Genomic DNA, 19,424 nt, shown 5'->3' with positions numbered 1-19,424 from the left:
TGTAGCAGTCACTAGAGTGCTTGGATCAGCGACCACTTGAGTGATAATATTTTGTTTTTGTTTGTTCATTGCTACAAATGAGATATGAAAATCTCATCAGTTTAGTAATGGGTTCTGTCCATACTCTTAACAGTAGTTAGTTTGAATATGAATTAGTTCGCCAGTTCGGTCAGGTCAAGTCAAGTCAAGTTTGCATGTCTGCTAGTCCACATCTGCGTGTTTGCAAACCCATGTCGTATACCACCATGAGTTTGGCGGAGGATATTGGAAATATTAGTATTTTAGGTATTATATTGTTTGGGTTTTCTTATAAGTTTTGTTTGAGCCTAGCCTGTTAGTATTAGGATTAGGTTTGTTCGTTATAAATATAATGTTTCGTAGCTCTGTAGAATAAGTTCATCACAATGTAGTCTCTTAAGGTTTTATAGCCGTGTTGGCATTCTAGTTTATTTAATAATAATCTTATTATATAATCTTATTCGTTGTGCACTCTAATATTCAACTAGTTCAACATTCTCTCTTGCATCACAGATCGTGAGTTTGATTCTCCTCTCCCTCACTCGCTTCCTAAAAATAAATTTGATTCAGTTCTGATTTATAATAATGGTGTCTTATATCAACTTGGACATGAGAGAAAATGATGCCTTGCTTTATGAGAATGCATCTCGACTGGTTACATCAAATCAATGACAACTGAAGCTTGCAGAAGTACAAAAAGTTAGCAATCCATCTTTCCAGTCGACTCAATTGTTGGAGTAAAATCGATTTCCTAGCCCGATTTGGTTTCACAGTTTATTTAGGACGAGTAAGGTTAGAGATCTCTTAATAATTGAGGTTTCTTCAAACTCGTCAAATAAGATCATCTGTTTGGAACTGTCGAGTTTGAAAACAAAGAAATGAGTTCTCAACTTTTACAATCACACAACAAGAACCTTATTCACTTGAACTGTTCTAGAATTGGTAAAAATAAAGTGCAATGCATCAACTTAATGTGGTCTTTATAATGCCTAAACATTTTGGTTCTCTGAGACCAAATTACAAGAGATCGCCACATCAAATCATATCTAGGAGCCTAGCAGATTTGACAATAAACTAACACAAAAAAGCAATAAAAATCCAATATGTAACGACCATAAAAGGATTTTGAGCATCTTCACCCATTTCGAAATTGATTTTGCAGTTGTTAACACTGTTGAGGCAACAAGTAGTGTTGCAAACACTAACACCCCTTAATAACATCTCTTATTTCCTTGGCCTTAATAACACATGATATAGATCCTGAGAAGATTATTACACACAAACTAAGTGAGAGAGAATCAAGATATATTTTTTATTATACCCAAAATTTTCTTATCAAAAACGACAGGAAAAAAAAAAACACCGTCTTTTGGTATAGTGGTTGGTTCACACCCTCTTAAGCACATAACTAAATATTTAAATACATCACCCTTTTGGAAATGGAAACAATAGCAAGGTTGACCAATTAAATTTTCAAATAATATAAAAGCTACTAGAAACATGTTTATGGTCATTTCCACGTACTGAACTCTCCAGTGATAGAACCATAAACAACAAAATATTAGACAAGTACCAAATCATGAATAGTAATGCCAAAGTAATGGAATTAAATTATTATATTAGAATACCGTCAAAAAATTATTATATTACAAAGATTGATGTTGAGTTAGTTGAGATTTGCCCAAATAATCCCATCTGAATTTTTACTATCCAGGTGAGGTTCACCTATCTTGTACGTGTTACTATAGATTGAGATTTTCTCTATGTTTGACTTAGTTAATTCTTATCTATACTATTATCAAGAAAACTCTTTGTCAATTTTTTTTTTCTCTTGTTTTTTCTATTTTGTTCTCATTTTTGATACACACTATTGACAAAATGAGGGGAAAATAGTAATTTTGTACTTTTTGACAAAATGACAATCATATCCCTATTTTTCCTATTTTACCCTCTTTTTTTAGATAATGACAATCATATTTTTCCAATTTTACCCTCGTGCTAATAACAATTCCCTAAAAAAAAAATACACTTATTAAGAGAAATTGTTTACACACACAAAGTGTGTGCTCTCTGCTAATTTGTTATAATAAGAATAACTTTTTGGGTAAAAGGGGAGTTCAAACGTATGATCTAGAGAAGGATCGGAGATATTCAACTAAAAGGAGGCATTTTAAAAAATTTGTGTTTTGTTTTGAGACAAATCAAAATAGTTTTCACCACTTCATCTACGTTTGGTGTAATGTCTTGATCCGTTGCTTTTTTCTCATTCTCAAATCTCTCTTTATTGTTCTTTTTTCACGTATTGTGTTAATAGTCTTTTACTCATTTATACTAACAAGCTTAATATAAGGTTTTGCACAAGGAAAGATTGAGAAGAGGCACATGATCGGATGATACACACACACACACACACACACACATTTCTCTTAAATTTGATTGCAAAAATAATGCTAACTAACTGAGCTACAACAACAAAGCTTTATTTCATTAAGTGGAGTCGGCTAAATGAGTCTTAGAACGTCATTGCCCTCAATTTTGTGCCTAGTCTTCCGTTAGCTCTAAGTACTCTGTGTTTTTTTTTTCAAAATGTCTTTCCAAGCACTACAAAAAAAAAGGGCTTTGGATACAAAATTAAGGGCACAAATATTTATTTTGTGGGTATTGAACAAATTTTACACACAAAAAATTTTATTTGTTTCCTTTTCTATAAGGGCACCAACTAATGTGCTCATTCTCTACAAAGTAGGCACAAATAATTTTCTCTCTCAACTTTTTCAAAACAATGGATTCAAATATATTTATTTGTGTCTATATATTACTTCAAAAGACACAATTAATTTTTTTTATTATTTTTTTCTAAGACTTATGACTCACACCTTACTTTCTCTCCCTCTCTTTAACCCACCAACACCCTTAAACCAATCCATACCCCATTTTCTCTCTCTCTCTCTCTCTCTCTCTCTCTCTCTCTCTCCTTCCCTTAACCCACTCACCACACACTCTCTCTCCCCCCCCCCCTTAACCCACCCACCAGACACTCTCTCTCACCCGATTCACCTCCTCCGCCCAAATCCAAATCAAGCTCTCCGTCTTCCTCTATCCTCCCACATCAGTGGGATCACCCAAATTCGTCGCCTGAATTGTGACTCCACCGACACCAATCCTCAATCCTCAATCTTCACTTCGTGAATTCGTCCCCTGAATCGTGATTCCACCCACAGTCCACACCACCTTGCCCGAATCGAGCTCTCAATCTTAGTCCTCACTCCTCCTCACTCCACAAGGTAAGAATATCATGCAATAAACTCAACCAAAGTTCATGGATGTTGTTTTATTTTGAATTCGGTTAGTGATTTTGAATATGGGTTCTGAATCAGGGCTTTTGAAAACAGTCTTTGAATTAGGGATTTTGGATTAGGGTCTCTCTATACCTCTCTCTCTCTCTCTCTCTCTCTCTCTCTCTCTCTCACTCCTCTCATATCTGGGTTTTTCCTTTATTTTTTTTTCTTTGAAAAACACCAACACCACCCATGCATCATATTTGAGTTCGTGTTTTTTCGTTTCGAGTTTATATCTTATGAGATCTGACATATATATTTTGTATCTCGCCTCATTGCTTATGGATTTGAGTTTTGAAATTATTTTACATTTTTTTTTCATACTTGCCCGTTGCATGTAATTTTGGATATGAATATGATGGATTTTTGGTTAATTCACACTGTGAAGTTTCTTGGTGACTGGTTTGGTCGACCCGATCCAACTCATATTGGAGCAGTTTAGAGCCTTGTTCACTCTGTCTCCGCAACCTCAAAGGCCCTGCCCTTGTCACTCCCCCATTGCCGGTTCGTATTCTGTATTTGTATGGAAGAATTTCATATCTATTTTGGATCTTCAATTTTTGGAAAAGCGTAAGTCTTTTTATTGATTTATTAGGAGTTGTCTTGATTCCACCCCTCCCCCATTAATTATTTATTCATTTTCGACTTTTCTTTTATGGTGTGGTAGCATTGAAAGAAGAGGATTTAGTAATTGGATCTAGGTAGAGATGAAATCAGAAGTGAAATACAAAAAAATGTATTCAGATGTGAAGTTCTTAAGGTGCTAATGTTTAATCATGTTAGTACAAGTTTCATCATGGAAAATGCAATATCGTTATACTGTCTATGCTAACTTAAACAAATATTTACTAGGTATGTGATTAAAATAAGCAACTCACTTTGACCATAAATAATATACATACTTATATATTTCTGTGATTCAGGTGAGTCAGGTGACCATGAGCTGAATGTATTATCTCCAACCCAAAAATTGCTTTTACAACCCGAAGTGAGGAATTTGAATCTTTGAGATGGCAGATCTTTGTAGGTGTAATTTTGGACTGATTGTGTTTTGAATTCGACTATATTTGTGTTGGCTTCTGATGAATATTGTAGTCTATGTTAGCTGAGTGAGTCTTTTCTGACTGACATCAAGCTAGAGATTATGTCGGTCTTCAACATTATTTGGCCATGGTCGCTGTTAATAGTATTAATTCCATTTGGTCAATTTCTATGGTTTGTTACAAAATGTACCTTGGTCTTTGTGTTTGAATACTAGAATCAAAATGAAGATGATAATATTTCTGCACCAAATCTGAACCTTGAGCAATTAGCCATGTAATCTTATGTAGAGTGTGATGAGTCTGAACAATGTAGTAATGCACAGTCAGTTGTTATGGAGGGTGGACTTATTTTTAATACTTGTGAACTTATTTTTGATGAGGAATATTTGTATACTTTCCGCATCCATTGTTGGTTGTTCTGGAGGGTGGAGTTGTTATATAAGAATCATCTTAAAGGAAGTGGTGGAAAGACCCTTGAAGCAAATAAGAGTCCTCCCACAAAGGTATTCCCTTCTTACTTTCTTTATCCCTTCATTTTCTTTGCTCTTTTAAAGTGTGTGGTTTTTCTTTATCTTTGCATTTGTTATTCATGACTTCTGTGAGAGTCCATATACTGCATGTCATCTGATTAATTCGTTTATGGAGCAGCAAAGATTTGATGAGGTGCAAGGCCTGCTGGGAAGATGCATCTGTCCAAAAATGTTTGCTTTCAAGTTTTTTTTTTTTTTTTTTTTTTTTTTTGTTTGTTTGTATTAGAGAGAAAATATGTAACACTACAATATATGTTTGTGAGATTTATGAAGTGAAAGTTGGTTTCATGGTTGTAGGCTTTCTTCATTTCATGAAAATTTAAATTTTTGCATTTCGTCAATTTAGATTCAATTTTTCAAATTTTGATTTTTTTTTATTATTTAATTCATGTTGGCACAATTACAATATAAGTGCCAACATGGCTGAAAAAGCTGATCTGAAAAGTTGTCAGAACGGGGCACAAATGGGCTATTATTTGTGCTGGCCTCTCTAGCACAAACACCCCTATTGTGCCCTTTTAGAAATGGTGACGCCCATAGAGGGCACAGACATAAAGATAGTAGCTGCACTGTTGCTATTGGTCTATGAGCACAATTGTTAGTGCTTTTTGGCCTCAAAGGGCACATATAATTTCTTGTGTGCAGTGCTCATTTTTCTTGTAGTGAAGTCTTTCTTGGTTTTTCTTTACCCTTTTTTCCTAGAACCTGTCTCATAATCACATTTTATAACCATAGCATTCATAGGTAATTGTTTCACATATCTAAACCAGCTTAATTGATTTTCCCTCATTTTATCTTTAATTGCGGTCACTTCTATTTAACAACTAACATAGAAAGGTAAAAAATTAAACACGATCTCGATGTTTTTTTTTTTTTTGTCAAACGATAGATTTGTTAGATTAAAGAGTCGACGAAATTCGAACTCACACCATAGTAAAGGGCAAAACACGATCTCAAACTCACATATCTAAACCACCTTAATTGATGTTATCTCATTTTATCTTTAATTGCGGTTACTCTTATTTAACAAGTAACATAGAAAAGAAAAAAAATTAAACACGATCTCGATGTTTCTTTTTTTTGTCAAACAATAGATTTGTTAGATTAAAGAGTCGACGAAATTCGAACTCACACCATAGTAAAAGGGCAAAACACGATCTCAAATTAATGCAGGGTAAATAATATTCATTACAACGAGTTCAGACCCTTGTATGTTGAAGCAATAAACACATTTTCATTTCATTTTCTGAATCCTTTTTCATATTTAACATAAAACAAAAACAAACAAAAAAACGAAAACAAAAACAAATAATCAAAGTAAAAGATTAACCAACTTCGAAGGTTCAACGTAAGGGTTGGGTCTTCAGGTAGCTACCTTGTCTCGTAGGTAGACACGAGGCAATAATCCCTCAAACGTTTTGACCAGCCTCTTCCTTCTCTCCTCCTTTCCACCCAATATATAAATATTTTATGTTCATCCAATCACTCCAGCCTTGTAAGCACATTTGCTCTTCAATCCTCCTTTTCTTAGTTTCAAGTTTCTGCATCAGCAAAGTTCCCCAACTGCCCTTTTTGCACTTTCAAGGTGTTTATTATATTTTTGCTTCAGTTCATGACTCTGTATTATGTTTTATCATATATAAACCATGATTATTATCAAAACCTTTGTCTTAGTTCTGCTTTAGATCTTTGTTTAGGCTTCCTAATCTTGTAATTAACGATCTTGTCTTTTATCGGGTTGTTCTTGTTCATCCCATTTTTCACAGTAAAAACGTGTCTTTGACTAATCAACGGTGCTATAAATTGCAATGTCCAAAATGTATGAATTATGAGGGATTTGGATATAGGGATTTAAATGGGCTTGTTGATCTTTAATCACCATGTGTAATCCTGTAACATTTACGGTACCTCAAATCTCCTAGTCATCCTGTTATATTAGCTCAACATTTGGATTGGTAATTTTGGTTTCCCAGGCCATGATTTATTCGAGTGTGTTGATGGTTCACTCACCAATGTCCTATTTGTTGTTTGAATGTTTTTTTTTTCTACTAATAGCTGCAATGTGATGTTTTACCCTTTTACTTTTTACCTGCATATAGTTAGAGATGTCTGGAGGAGAAGAAACTAGAACTCAAAAAGCTCCCAAATTGAATGAGAGGATCCTTTCATCTCTGTCAAGAAGATCAGTTGCTGCACATCCTTGGCATGATCTTGAAATTGGTACCTACAGTTTCACACTTACTAGATCTCTCTAGCTTTTGCTTATACCTTTCTTTTTGGGTAGCGATTTTGACGCGCCTTTTTCAGCCCTCTGCACTCTAAACTGAATATTTTACTATTTGTCCCACGCTCACGGATGGAGTGCAGGAGGCTAAAGAATGAGCGTTAAAATCACTAGCCCTTTTCTTTTATTCTTTCTTTTCGGTTCTTTTTTGGAAGAAACTGATCATGTTGCGAAATCTTTGTTTGCAGGACCTAGTGCACCCGATATTTTCAACGTTGTATGTATCTGCTCCATCTTTATCAAATAACCAGCATTAGTTTCCGTTGAGCCAAAACAAGTGACTGCAGGAAATCATAAATGTTGTCAATAAAGTTGCAAATTAATTGAATTGTTTGTTGGATTGGTTCAGGTTATCGAGATAACAAAGGGAAGCAAAGTCAAATATGAACTTGACAAGAAGACAGGAATGATTAAGGTATGAAAAAAAATTCACAGCTCTGAATTACCTTGAGAATTACTTTCTTCGTATCTCAAGTATCTAAGTTCAGATTGTCCTTAAATGTTTTGCATAAACTCTCAGGTTGATCGGATTTTATACTCGTCGGTGGTGTATCCTCACAATTACGGCTTCATCCCTCGCACCTTGTGTGAAGACAATGATCCACTGGATGTTTTAGTCCTCATGCAGGTGGTTTTCAGATTTTCACAAGTCATCTTTTTGAAGAAATTTTCGTTAATCAAATCCATTCGAACATAACAAAATAATGAGTATAATTCATGAAGTATTGATGAGTATTTATTTAAATAAATGAATTAAAACAGGAACCTGTGCTTCCGGGTTGCTTTCTGCGAGCCAGAGCCATTGGAGTGATGCCCATGATTGATCAGGTTAAGCCTCTACCATCTTTCTATAACTGTTCAGTTTTGTGCATGAACTTTCACAATTACTGATTCATGTTTTTAATCCAGGGAGAGAAAGATGATAAGATCATCGCAGTCTGCGCCGATGATCCAGAGTACACACATTACACTGCACTCGATGACCTCCCCCCTCATCGCCTTTCTGAGATTCGTCGCTTCTTTGAAGACTGTATCCTTCAGTTCACATTCATACTTTAAAACTTAATGCATCGCTTTAGATTTTAAGACTTCAATGGAATTACAATGCTGCACCATTTTTCTTAACATACTGCACAGACAAGAAGAATGAGAACAAAGAGGTTGCAGTAAACGCCTTCTTGCCCGCTAGCACTGCTCTTGAAGCTATCAAGTACTCAATGTAAGTTTTATCTTTAGGATCCACAAGCTTCCGAGACATGGCGATCGAAGCTCTAATGTTTCTTGTTGCTTAAGAAAGAGATAAAAAACCTGATGCAGTGTCTGACTTGTATGTTTTGGTGCAGGGATCTTTATGCTGAGTACATAATGCACACCTTAAGGCGGTAAACATACAAACCACTAATTACAAATAAGTCATTTTTATCAATGGCAGAAGGAAGATTTCATGCAGAACTTCCCCAGTTTTACTATTTCTGTTCTGGATTCGATTGGTGATTGTTTGGTTGATTAGTAAAGTTAAGAGGAAGTCACTAGAGAATGTCGTTTCCATTTCCATTACGTGCGGTTTCACCGTTTGAAAGCAGTATCATCTTCTGGTTCGGATCTTCTTGCTTCAGTGGTAGAGCATCTCGCCCCTGTATTCACGACAAGATTTTGACTCTTGCTCTCTGCGTCCTTGGACTTTAAAATGGAAAAGATTACCTATCTTCAAAAATTCTTCGATTTAGAATTTGTCTAAACAATTATAACGAATTTCCTTCATTAATTTGCTTATTTATTTTTATCCAGCTGGGATGGAGGATGTGTTCCAATCCTAAATTAAAATGATGATTTGTCTTCAATTTGGACATTGAGAGAGGCAGTACAACTTTCATGAAAATTCACCTCAAGTGAAGAGGAACACTACTAGACCATAGTACAAAGTGGTTGTTCCCATTCTACAATTAGGTTTGATGAAATGAACTGCTTGTCTTTTAGGTCACTCTTTAAAAATACCATCTACAAAATATAAATCAAATTGAAAACTGTTTTTTCGATTTGGTTAATATTTTGCAAGAATAACTGTGAAGGATCACAAACTGACGGAGAATATAAAAGAGAAAGGGAGAAAGTACAAGGTACGTAATTACAAAGGGAAATGCTGCTACTAATTAGAAGGCCACCGGTATAAAAGAGTAAAATTTTTAAAATGCAGTTCGTTCATGAGACTAGAACTTGTGACTTAATCCCGATATATCAGATACTGAGTGTTACTAAACCAAATGGTCATATGCATATATTCGTGAGTTTGAATAGGTAAAACCACATTATATTTTGGGCCCAAGTTGCAACCAGCTAAACGAAACATTGTTAAAACAAATTCCCTGCTTTCATTGTCTACTTGTATTCAATTCGTTAAAGCAGTACATTTTAAACACTTGACGTCACTTCAGGTCTAAGTTACAGCTTGTTCTTGGTAAATAGCAATGCCGAGGCATTCACAACCAGAAAAATAGAGTTGCAAACACCAGCATCCGTCGTGCCATCACGAGTATAACTTATTTAAAAGTTCCAAGAGAAGAACTGCTGCCGAGTCCTTGGCCTTCTTAACACTGGGCATAGGCTCCCCGACACATTCGTCTGTCCATCCCCTGTCCGAGGTATTCACACGTACCGCAAATGTGAACTTCTTTGCATGTGCAGGGCCACCCTCATTCACACACCTAAACATGCAAACATATCATACGTTTTGAAACAGTCGAAAACCATCTAAATTTAAAACGTAGCACGAGCTAGAAATTTTTATCTCGAATCCCTACAAAACTATGACTTCCAAACTTATGTTTAATTCCACATACTTCCTCCCTAGTGATAGTAAGTGTTAATGATGTGTTCAAAATTTCTTACCGGTAAAACGGCATGGGCCAATTTTTCCGCAAGCATATGTCATTCAAAGTTTGTCGAGTAAATGTTTGGCTACCATTCTTCTTCTTCTTCCCATTCTCCTCCTTCTCTTTTGCTTCAGCTGTTTCCTTGTCTTTCAAAACAGCAAGTGCATTCCTAGCAGCCAGTTTCTGTGCCATCTTCTTTTGCGGATTCTGAGCAATTGCCATCTGGATGCCATCAATGAAGACTTCGACTGTAGCCACATTTCCACTTCGAGTGGCTTTGTATTCCAAGCCTTCAGCCAGTTGCTGGCATCTTTCTTGCAGCTCACGCACCGGATGCATTGGCAGTGTCTCTGGAGTAACCATTGGTTGCAGCAGAGGTTGAAAGACCTATGACCACAGAGATGGAAAGACCAGAAATTCATGGATTACTTTCCCAAACTCATCACCAAAAGAACATCAAAAAGTGAAAATGCAGATTAGCTATGTGCCTTGACAGAGATCTACCTTCCAAACAGCTCCGGTATCATGTCCACTGTCAAGAAATACGGCACCAGCAATAGATTCAAAAATGTCACCCAGAACCTTTGGAGCTTTGCAATCTCCCAAACCAAAGGAGTTGAACCCTGGCTTTGATAATTCATTTCCGACTTCCTTCACAAAGTCATGAATCTGTAAACAGAATCCAAAAACACTAAATTAGGATCTAGTCTCTGTGCTCGCAGCTAACCTGCCTAATCCGTAAACAAAATAAGATAATTATGGCAGACCATCAGCTCACCATTCAAGTATGAGAATCCAAAGTTTTTAAGTGTAAGAAAGAGACTTGAGTACCTGTTTTTCAAGGGCAGTCGACCCATGCCTAAGGTGCACATGGAGATTATGTTTCACAGCAACACGTGCAAAGTTTTCATTGTTAACAGCAGCAGCTCGCAGATCAGTCAACCTGCCTGGAGGTAGATTTGTGTACGTGAAGAACAAGTGCCTGGTAATGAGATGATCTAAGACGGCATCACCAACAAACTCCAGCCGCTGATAGCAGGATACTCCAGCAGATGGTCGAGAAGCATGACTAATGGCTTCTACCAAAAAGCCCCTATCACTAAATTTAAAATTCAGAGCACCTTCTAAGGTATCAAAGTTGACACTCCTAAGTACACTCTCTGGAACGCTAGATGGCTTCGGTATGCACTCTAGCCCATTGGGGTCAAGCTCTATCTCAATTCCAATCCACTTCATGAGATGGTTAGCAGCATTTTTCCCACCTTCAACATAATAAACTCCGATAAGTGCTTCGACAACATCTGCAAGTGTCTTGCTGGAAAGGACTCTATAAGAACTCGAGTCACCTTCAAGCTCCCCATCCTCCAGCTCATCATCCTCATATATATCACCAGGACGATCCATTTGCCCTACAGGGTTTTCCTCCTCGTCAAACAAGGATGATTCTCCATCGTTTGTATACTCATCAAAGACAGGTAACACCCCAGGAGCAGCCCACCGAGATGGAGAAAAGCGATCTGATTGGATATATGACTGAAGTCCTTTTTTCAATGCATACTGGTATAAAACCATGTTGCTAACCATTTGTTGCCTCATCCTAGTAAGCTGACCCTCGTGTTTCTGAGGGTATTTAAGAAAGAGAAATCGACTAACAACCCATTTCAGGTAAGCATCACCCAGAAGTTCTGCTCTTTCGTAGCAAAATGTCTCCTGGCATGAAGCGGCTGTCAAGGCTTCCAGGATCTGTAGATAGCAGGCAACACACATTAATCAAGTAGTTAATAGCCACTTAGAATAAGCACTTGAGATGATAAAATACCTTTGAAGCAGGGACAGAATAGTTTATCATATCTTTAAGTTCGACTGCAAGCAGCATGCTTTCAACCCTTCTCATTATTGAGGGTAGTCTCTGGGCACCACGGACAAGTGATCCGGGCAATGGGTGTACTAAACAAAGCTCGGGAGGGAGGAAAACATAGTACGTTTTGTCAAGAGTTTCTTCAGATTCACCATCTTGTTCTGCATAAAAGCTCCATTAGCTCAAAAAATAAATAAATAAATAAATAAAAAGGGTGAAATGTAAATTAATTTAAGGGTAAAGAATAGAGCATACCTTCCGTATGTTCAAATCGCGGAGACAGGAGATTCTTGCAATACGAGACACCGCGTCCTCTTATTAAAGGTTGTTGCTTATAGACCAACTCAACTCCATACCTATATAAAAAATATCAAATAGCCAAATGCACCCTTCACTGTGCAAGAAGAAAGAAGAAAGCTTCTCCAATCTGTAAAGCGTTCGCAACTATTGGCACTGGAAAATTTATTGGAACATTTCATTGATGAATCAAAATTTTCCACCTGACAATAGTTAACTACTTCCTTCCAGATTAAAACTAGGTGGTGTTTGGTCCGTTACTTGAATAAAATTTTCATTACCCCGACAAGTGCAAATGAAAATGTTTTCATTCACTTTCTAACAATTCTAAAAACAAAATGCTACTCAGGAACCAAGCACCACCTTTAGCTTTCCTCTTCTTCAAGCACATAATCTCGGGTGCATTGTAGCCGTCCATTAAGAATCGACTAGTTTCTAGGTTTAGGAGAATAAATCTAGAAAGGCATAATAAAATAACTAAAAAAACATCAGAATCTAGAATGGAAGTGTATCATACTTTTGCTTGTAATAATCAGCATATGAGCTGTACTCCACAGGGCCAAGGTAGCCTTCTTTCCGGGGGAAAGAGTTTTCTGCCGTCATATCATAGCATATTGAATCCACATAAAACCTCTTCCCTGAGTGAGCAGCTGTCACAATCCTCCCGACCAAGCCTTCGACACTGACACATGTAGGATCAGCCATAAATAACTTGTCTTTGGGCAAATCTACCAGCTTTCTAATCTCTAGGGCATCCCGATCAGGCATCAATCCGGAAGCTTTAACAACATCAAACTGTGCCACAGCTCCTCTGATACCATAGGTTGGATGGGATTTTTGTCCAAAAGCCATGCCATGACGCAATTTCGCGAAACCATACTCCCTTCTGTCTCCACCTAGCGTACGCTCACTTGTGCCAAGGGAAACATCAGGCCGAGCTCTTTGAAGGGGATTATTCCAAGCCTCTGCACCATTTATATTTTCAACCAGATCCCAATCTATTTCTTTCATAGGATCCACACACTTATCGCTAACCACAGGGACAAATAAATAAGCCTTTGCAGGATCCCAAGGAGTAGTGGAAGGTTTGACATCCACGTCCAGTACAATACTCATCAATCTTACATGAAAACTTTTAAGGGATGCCAACTGTACACAAGAAATTGAAAATTTGTTTAAAAATCTGTAGCCGAAAATCTAAACACTAAAACCGTAATAAAATTTATCACATTCAAGTGGGGTAAGAGACTATCAACCTGACTTTCAGTGATATATATTGAACCCCTGAAGACAAGGGATGCCTTTGTAGTCATGGTTCGAGCGATAAATAGATCCATCGACATCGATAACACCTATTAACAGAAAACCAGTTAGCAAAGAACAGGGAATGAAAAATAGATGTCATCACGCCCAAAATGGAAATAAGGTACCTCTGCATCCAGTTCATTTCCTACTAGAACTGCGAAATCTGAAACTTGATTCAAGAAAGGATCTTTTGAAGAGCCAGAGTTTACACATTTCACGCCATACATGTAAACATGAATCAATTCCGAGTCACGGCCCAAATCTCTTCCGGATAAGATCCATTCTCCCTGAATGCCAAAGAGTAAACAACGAGTACTGTAACACATATATGTAAAAAGCAGGAACCTTCAACCAAAGATCAGCAGAGATAAGCTAAAGCATATGACATGCAGGATGAACTTACCTTGAGAATATTAGCTACACCTTCGGGATAGAACTCCCTGTGCCTAGCAGTTCCAGGAAGTGGATCTCCATCATCATTCTGGTCAACCTGTTCTTTTTCTTCTCCGCTTCCCTTGTCTGGCAAGAGCATGTCGGTAAAGGCTCCCATCTCATGGAGTTTCTTGCAAGCAGCCAAGCAAACAGCCTGCACGATAAGGAAAAGATAAGCCCAAATCCTTGGATGATGTGAAGCAAAGGTATCATGATCGTAAAAAACAAAAGCATGCCTGCTGTGCAAGGTGCATAGAACTGGACACGGGACCCTCAAGTGTCTCAAATTGTGCGTTACAAGGGAGTTGAAGTTTGCATGAATATTCAGTGTGACCTCCTTGCTTCTCATGCCTCACCATAACAAACTCAGGACGAAGAATTGAGTACCTGAACAACAAATTTAAAGCAAAATCAGTAACATGGACATACAATTATAGATGTCATGGCATAAACATTACTCTGACAAAAGAAGAACCTGTCGCTGGGAAGCTGAGAGCAGTAGAAATGGATGAGTCCAACAGCAGAGTTTAAGCTCACAACAGCACCAGTTGACTCCACCTGGTACACTGTCCCTGGCGTTGTATCCACTGAAATTAACCTATCACTATCCTTCAGATGACTCAGGTCAGTTCTCTCTATTGCTTCCTTCCGTAAAGTCTCCTCACTATTCCTGGCATTCCTTAAGAATGCTTCATGCGCCAGATTTCCTCTACAGGGCACCCAAAAGAAGAAGAGAAGGTTTGATGTCAGTTATCCTACGAAAGATAATGAACTGATCAAAGTACAATGTGACAAATTTTTCACACAAAGAAACACATGAGTTTAAGTAATATTAGCCATTGTTATATGAAAAATCAGTGGTGACCATTACTGATATTAATGAAAATATGGAGCCCAAGCAACTAAGTACCTCTCCACCATTAAGATGTAATCAGACCCGGGTTTTCTAGCACGACCCCTGGACTGAATGTAAGCCAAAACAGTTTTTGCAAGGTCAAACCGAATAACGACATTGCACTGCCGGATATCAAGTCCTTCCTCGGCAACACTAGTCGCAACTAACAGTGTCACCTGCAAAGAAGTAAAAGAAAGTTTTAGATTGGAGAAGATTGAATCATGAAGACCGCCTTCCATTCAATTTAGTAAAAAAACATGGCGTTTATACATACACGGCCATCCTTGAATTTGGCAATAGTGTCCTGCATTTGGCAACTTCTCATTTCCTGACTATTGTTGTGGCCGATAAGGCTGGCACACTCTATAAAACCTAAAGAAGGAAGTTCTGCGAAGACCTGCATGTTTGGAAGAACACTAATGGGTGAGGAAATTGAAACAAGAAATAATAAAAAAAGACAAATAATATCTACGCATTCTTTAATTCGAAAAGAACAATATCTAAAAACAATTACTACCTTGGGAAGAACTAAAGCAGACACAACTCGCTCGACAAAGATGATTGCGCGAAAATCTTCTGTATGCTGATACTTGAGAAGTACTTTCACCAGTGACTGCACTTTTGGAGTCACCTTCCCATCAGCTACAGCAGCTCCCATTATCACATCTACATGCTCCCCGCCAGAGACAACTAACAGCACAGAGAGATAACTTTAGATGAAATGTCGATCAAATGAACTCATTAACTCGGGGAATGAATGATAAAGAGCATGCTCAAAAAAGTAAACAACCCGACTAACCATGACTATCAGGTAGCTCTCCTTCCTCCATCTCATCAGGGTCATTTCCATCACAAGAAATGCCATTTTCTGAATCTGCTACTTTTGTTTCCTTGTCTGAAACAGCTCCCTCTGATAGCTGACATTGTAAGAGATTTACAACTTTGCTCAGGTAGGATTCCTGAAACTTGACATCAAGCTGGTAGTTTGCCCTCTCGTCATTTTGTAAAGCTGTCAAGAAAGATTGTGCAACCTGGGAAAGAAACCACGTGAGCAAAAGTTTCATAAATGATCATATAACTAACTTTGGCAGAAATATTATTAAATGGTACCTTGTAAGCACACCACTGACCCAGTTCACCGAGCGCATAATTAATAGCCCTCAACTTTTGAATTAGGTTAACAGCCCCATCACTTTCTGTTCTTTCGGAAACACCATACACTTGGCGCAGCTCTTCCTTGGCCCCAGCATCTCTGGCTCCCATAAACTGCCATTTACTTTTTCTAGAGCTGAACTTTGCAGCCTCTTCAACTTCCATTTCCATCTTTTTTAGCTGCTCATGAAGGGACCATAAGCTAGCTCCTTTATCATACTGCACCACTGTTTCGGAAGGCATCGGAACATGCTTTTCAAGCTCCTTACGGTCCTTTATGGTACAAACAATGGAATCTAGTTTACTTTCAAGATTACGAATCTTTATTGCACAATCTATTTGGCTGGAAACACCTGAATGAAACATAACCATAAGAATCATCAATATATTTTGATTTAAAACGTCGCCTTGAAAATATAAGAGTTGAATTTAAGAAGCACGATCTTGAGTAATTTCATAACTCGACAAAAGAAAATACCTTTTAAATTAACAGGAGAAGCAGTCATCCCAAATACAGATGGTCTCTTCTCCTTTGGGGTTGTATGATAGAACTCAGACATCACCAAAGAATATGGATGTTTCTTCACAGCGTGATGACACTCGTCCAGAATCAAGAGATTGATTGCTTCCATTTTTATAATACTGTGCCTCAGAATGTTCAACAGAATTTGAGCTGTCATTACCAGAACCTGCAGGGGAAAATGTCAAATTGTAATCAAGGAACCGAGGACCGAGCAGGAACCATCCTAAGCTACAGGATTGATGGGAGTGGAGTAACCTATCAACCTTCTATTCTTGATACAGTAATGTATTGCTATCGGACGCAAAACCTTTTAGCTTAAACCCCCACAGGATTTTTCAAGGGAGCGGAGCATTCAGTTTTAGAAATTAATTCTACACTTTAGGGTTTGTTATTCTTCTGGAAAAATTCTTGCTCTTCTCCTTTTTCGTTTTAGATTGCTTGCTCTTCTCCTTTCTCGATTTCATTTCCTTGTATTTTCAAACTTAAGTTTGTTATTGTACACTGCCAGTGTACTTTTTGGACTCTCTCACTTTTCCCCTATAATACTATCACTCAAATGCTAATGTGCACTAGAAAACATCAGAGGGACAACTATGCGGACAGAAATTAGATGACGCACGCCAACACCAAGTACAGGTCACAACAAACATACATTATAAACGCATAAGAGAAGTCGAACAAGTAATAGCAAGTGAAATGACACCCAGAGTTTTACCAAAATATATCATTAGAAAGTAACAGCGTTTAGAACATAAGACGAGTAACAAAATATACGGGATATGTTCAACTAAAACGGTAAGACCTACCTGTTTCGTGTCGAATTCATGCTGCCATCTTCGGGTGTCCCAGAAATCTTGGCCCATCTCACCACAATAATGGCCCACTTGGAAACCAGTTCGCTCACGAATAACTTCAGCTTGCTGAATATGAACAAGACAAAAACATATCACAAACTCAAAAAGTGCAAATTGCAATGGATGGACACCGCATAAAGTACTTCTAAGCAGAAAACAAGCACTTCAACTCACACACACATTACCTGATAAACAAGGGGAACTTTAGGAACGAGAAATACAGCGAGCATCTTTTTGTTCTGCTTTTGCTGCATATCACTGCAAACACTTTGCATGAGAAGCACAGCAATGAGTGTCTTTCCGGCACCTGTTTCAAGAAAAGCTATTGTATTTCTCTTCTTTGCTTGTTCGAGCACATCCAATTGATACTTCCTAGCTTGTTCCTCAGGAATTTTTTCTTTAACCTCTTCCGGTTTCTTCTCAGCCTTCCCATTGAACTGCTGGTTTTTCATATCAGCTATCCTACACTCTTTGTTATGATCAGGTTCGTAAGTCCCTAATCGAAAAACAAGCTCATTCGTTCCCAACTTATCCCTCTCCCAATAACCCTTTGCCTCCCTATCTCTACCAACCTCCCTCCTATTGTAAGTACCATAGTTCTCTCTTCTCCTAATCCGATCTCTATCTCTATCTCTATCCGTCCGATCAATATCCTCGGAATCACGAGGCCTCTTCCTACCAAAACTCTTGTCCCTCATGTTATATTGCCCTCTGCCTGAACCATACCTCGCATTCCTTCCGTTATCCAAAGCAACCCTCTTGGAGAACCTCTCTTCACCATCCATATCTCTCTCCCTCACAACCCCATTACCCCTCCTCTTTTCAAACCTTTGATAACCATTCCGATCACCCTTACTCTCTCCATTATCAGCCTCCAAACTCCTCCCTCCACTCCGAACATTGGGTCCAACCGAGTCATCAGCATTCTCCCTATTCACAACCACCGGCGGCTCAATCTTATCGCAACCCTCAACAACAGCAATGCCAGTACCACCATTGGCATTCACATCTGAATTCGGACCAGTCGTACCAGGGAGGCCAGCACCGCTCTTGATACTGTCAAGAATGTGATCAATCCCCCCGAAAAAATCACCCACCAACCCATCCTCCTCCTGGTTGCAGCCATTGCCATTGGCCACCGCCGCCACCAGAGGAGGACCACAAACTGGAGGTTCACAGAACTCCACGAAATCACCAATCACATCACACGGTATGTCCTCACAAGCATCCAGCCAGTACGAAGGCCGAACCGCCTCCTCACTGGGAGCACCATTCCCAGTGTCCCCAGAAACCCTAGCCTCCTCCATTTCTAAACCCCAGTATATATTTCAGACTATATCTATATGTGTAACAACCTAGATAACTAAAATATTGTATAAAAATCTAAAATTCAGCTGAATCCAATCAAACAACAACAACAACAATTAAATCGAAACCGAAAGGCGAAGATTGTTAGAGGGAGAGAGTAAGAGAGGAGTGGATAGACCGTTCGGATACGCAGAATGAATGAACGATTGAAGAAACAATGGCGGCCTTTTATGAAGAAACCCTAATTAAAGACCATAACTTTTCTTCCTTTTTTTTTTGTGGGGATTTTTTTTCTTCTTTTCTGAGGTTCCCACGGTCTATCTACGCCTATTCTGCTCTCTATCTCTCTTCTTCTTCTTCTTTGACCGGACCCTCACGCTTCCTCCGTGCTCTCTCACTCTTGATTCCTTTCCTCTCTCTCTCTGCTTTCAGATTTTTAGAGAGAGAGTGAGAGAGAAGGGCAAATTTCAGACACTTTCCCTATATGTACTTTTGATATTCCTTTTCTACCCTTTTTTCCAACATCGGGAAATTCTCTTTTTCCCCTCATAGAGATTTTTTTCATTTTTCCAAAACACTATCATGTGGTTTTATCATTCTGCGTCTGATAATTTTTAGGCTGTGTTTGATACGAGAAAAGAGGCTTGGAGATGGAAAATCACTTTTTTTTCTTTCCATGTTTGATAAATTATCGCAAATAATCTAATATTCTAGTGA

At 38.2% G+C, this 19,424-nt stretch overlaps 2 protein-coding genes and 2 long non-coding RNA genes across 7 annotated transcripts; 3 read left to right on the top strand and 1 right to left on the bottom strand.

Annotated features, from left to right (window-relative positions):
* The first annotated feature begins 3,162 nt into the window (after positions 1-3,162).
* LOC148699097 (uncharacterized) lies at positions 3,163-4,397 on the top strand. The gene is made up of 3 exons (XR_015963781.1): positions 3,163-3,302; positions 3,745-3,860; positions 4,280-4,397. It is a non-coding gene; the product is annotated as an uncharacterized LOC148699097 (long non-coding RNA).
* Positions 4,398-4,763: 366 nt separating this feature from the next.
* LOC148699096 (uncharacterized) lies at positions 4,764-5,207 on the top strand. The gene is made up of 2 exons (XR_015963780.1): positions 4,764-4,902; positions 5,048-5,207. It is a non-coding gene; the product is annotated as an uncharacterized LOC148699096 (long non-coding RNA).
* Positions 5,208-6,378: 1,171 nt separating this feature from the next.
* LOC137721244 (soluble inorganic pyrophosphatase 1) lies at positions 6,379-9,102 on the top strand. 4 transcript variants are annotated; one of them, XM_068460347.2, is made up of 9 exons: positions 6,381-6,514; positions 7,029-7,149; positions 7,402-7,430; positions 7,563-7,628; positions 7,734-7,841; positions 7,976-8,041; positions 8,123-8,243; positions 8,351-8,432; positions 8,557-9,102. In XM_068460347.2, exons 2-9 carry the CDS (start codon positions 7,035-7,037, stop codon positions 8,597-8,599), a joined length of 630 nt encoding a protein of 209 aa, XP_068316448.2. In that variant the 5' UTR covers positions 6,381-6,514; positions 7,029-7,034; the 3' UTR covers positions 8,600-9,102. The 4 variants fall into 4 exon arrangements, with proteins under 4 accessions (XP_088552258.1, XP_068316448.2, XP_088552255.1 ...); XM_088696129.1 differs by having other exon boundaries at positions 6,401-6,514; positions 7,033-7,149; XM_088696142.1 differs by lacking the exon at positions 6,381-6,514 and adding an exon at positions 6,754-6,884.
* A 457-nt stretch (positions 9,103-9,559) lies between these two features.
* On the bottom strand, positions 9,560-19,155 carry LOC137720049 (endoribonuclease Dicer homolog 1). The gene is made up of 20 exons (XM_068459050.2): positions 17,585-19,155; positions 17,352-17,465; positions 16,501-16,711; positions 15,981-16,375; positions 15,670-15,901; positions 15,388-15,560; positions 15,145-15,267; positions 14,886-15,046; positions 14,451-14,684; positions 14,212-14,362; positions 13,947-14,129; positions 13,669-13,830; positions 13,495-13,590; positions 12,756-13,387; positions 12,197-12,297; positions 11,903-12,102; positions 10,915-11,826; positions 10,588-10,752; positions 10,100-10,470; positions 9,560-9,915 (listed from the first exon to the last, which is right to left on the bottom strand). The coding sequence occupies exons 1-20, from the start codon at positions 18,704-18,706 to the stop codon at positions 9,738-9,740; spliced, it is 5,916 nt and encodes a 1,971-aa protein (XP_068315151.2). The 5' UTR covers positions 18,707-19,155; the 3' UTR covers positions 9,560-9,737.
* Positions 19,156-19,424: the final 269 nt, after the last annotated feature.

The sequence above is a fragment of the Pyrus communis genome, chromosome 1 (genome assembly GCF_041283825.1).
Source record: "Pyrus communis isolate YQ-2024b chromosome 1, ASM4128382v1, whole genome shotgun sequence".
Taxonomy (NCBI): Eukaryota; Viridiplantae; Streptophyta; class Magnoliopsida; order Rosales; family Rosaceae; genus Pyrus; species Pyrus communis.
This window is presented reverse-complemented; position numbering and strand designations above follow the sequence as displayed.

What these genes read in the sequence shown, in the direction of transcription:
- LOC137721244 (XM_088696132.1), top strand. Translation starts at nt 6,400, where the DNA reads ATGTTCATCCAATCACTCCAGCCTTGTAAGCACATTTGCTCTTCAATC. An exon ending in GCCCTTTTTGCACTTTCAAG is followed by an intron (nt 6,515 to 7,032) that starts GTGTTTATTATA and finishes GCATATAGTTAG; the next exon opens with AGATGTCTGGAGGAGAAGAA. An exon ending in TTGGCATGATCTTGAAATTG is followed by an intron (nt 7,150 to 7,401) that starts GTACCTACAGTT and finishes CTTTGTTTGCAG; the next exon opens with GACCTAGTGCACCCGATATT.
- LOC137720049 (XM_068459050.2), bottom strand. Translation starts at nt 18,706, where the DNA reads ATGGAGGAGGCTAGGGTTTCTGGGGACACTGGGAATGGTGCTCCCAGT. An exon ending in ATGAATTCGACACGAAACAG is followed by an intron (nt 16,712 to 17,351) that starts GTAGGTCTTACC and finishes TTTCCCCTGCAG; the next exon opens with GTTCTGGTAATGACAGCTCA. An exon ending in AGAGCTACCTGATAGTCATG is followed by an intron (nt 15,561 to 15,669) that starts GTTAGTCGGGTT and finishes CTGTGCTGTTAG; the next exon opens with TTGTCTCTGGCGGGGAGCAT.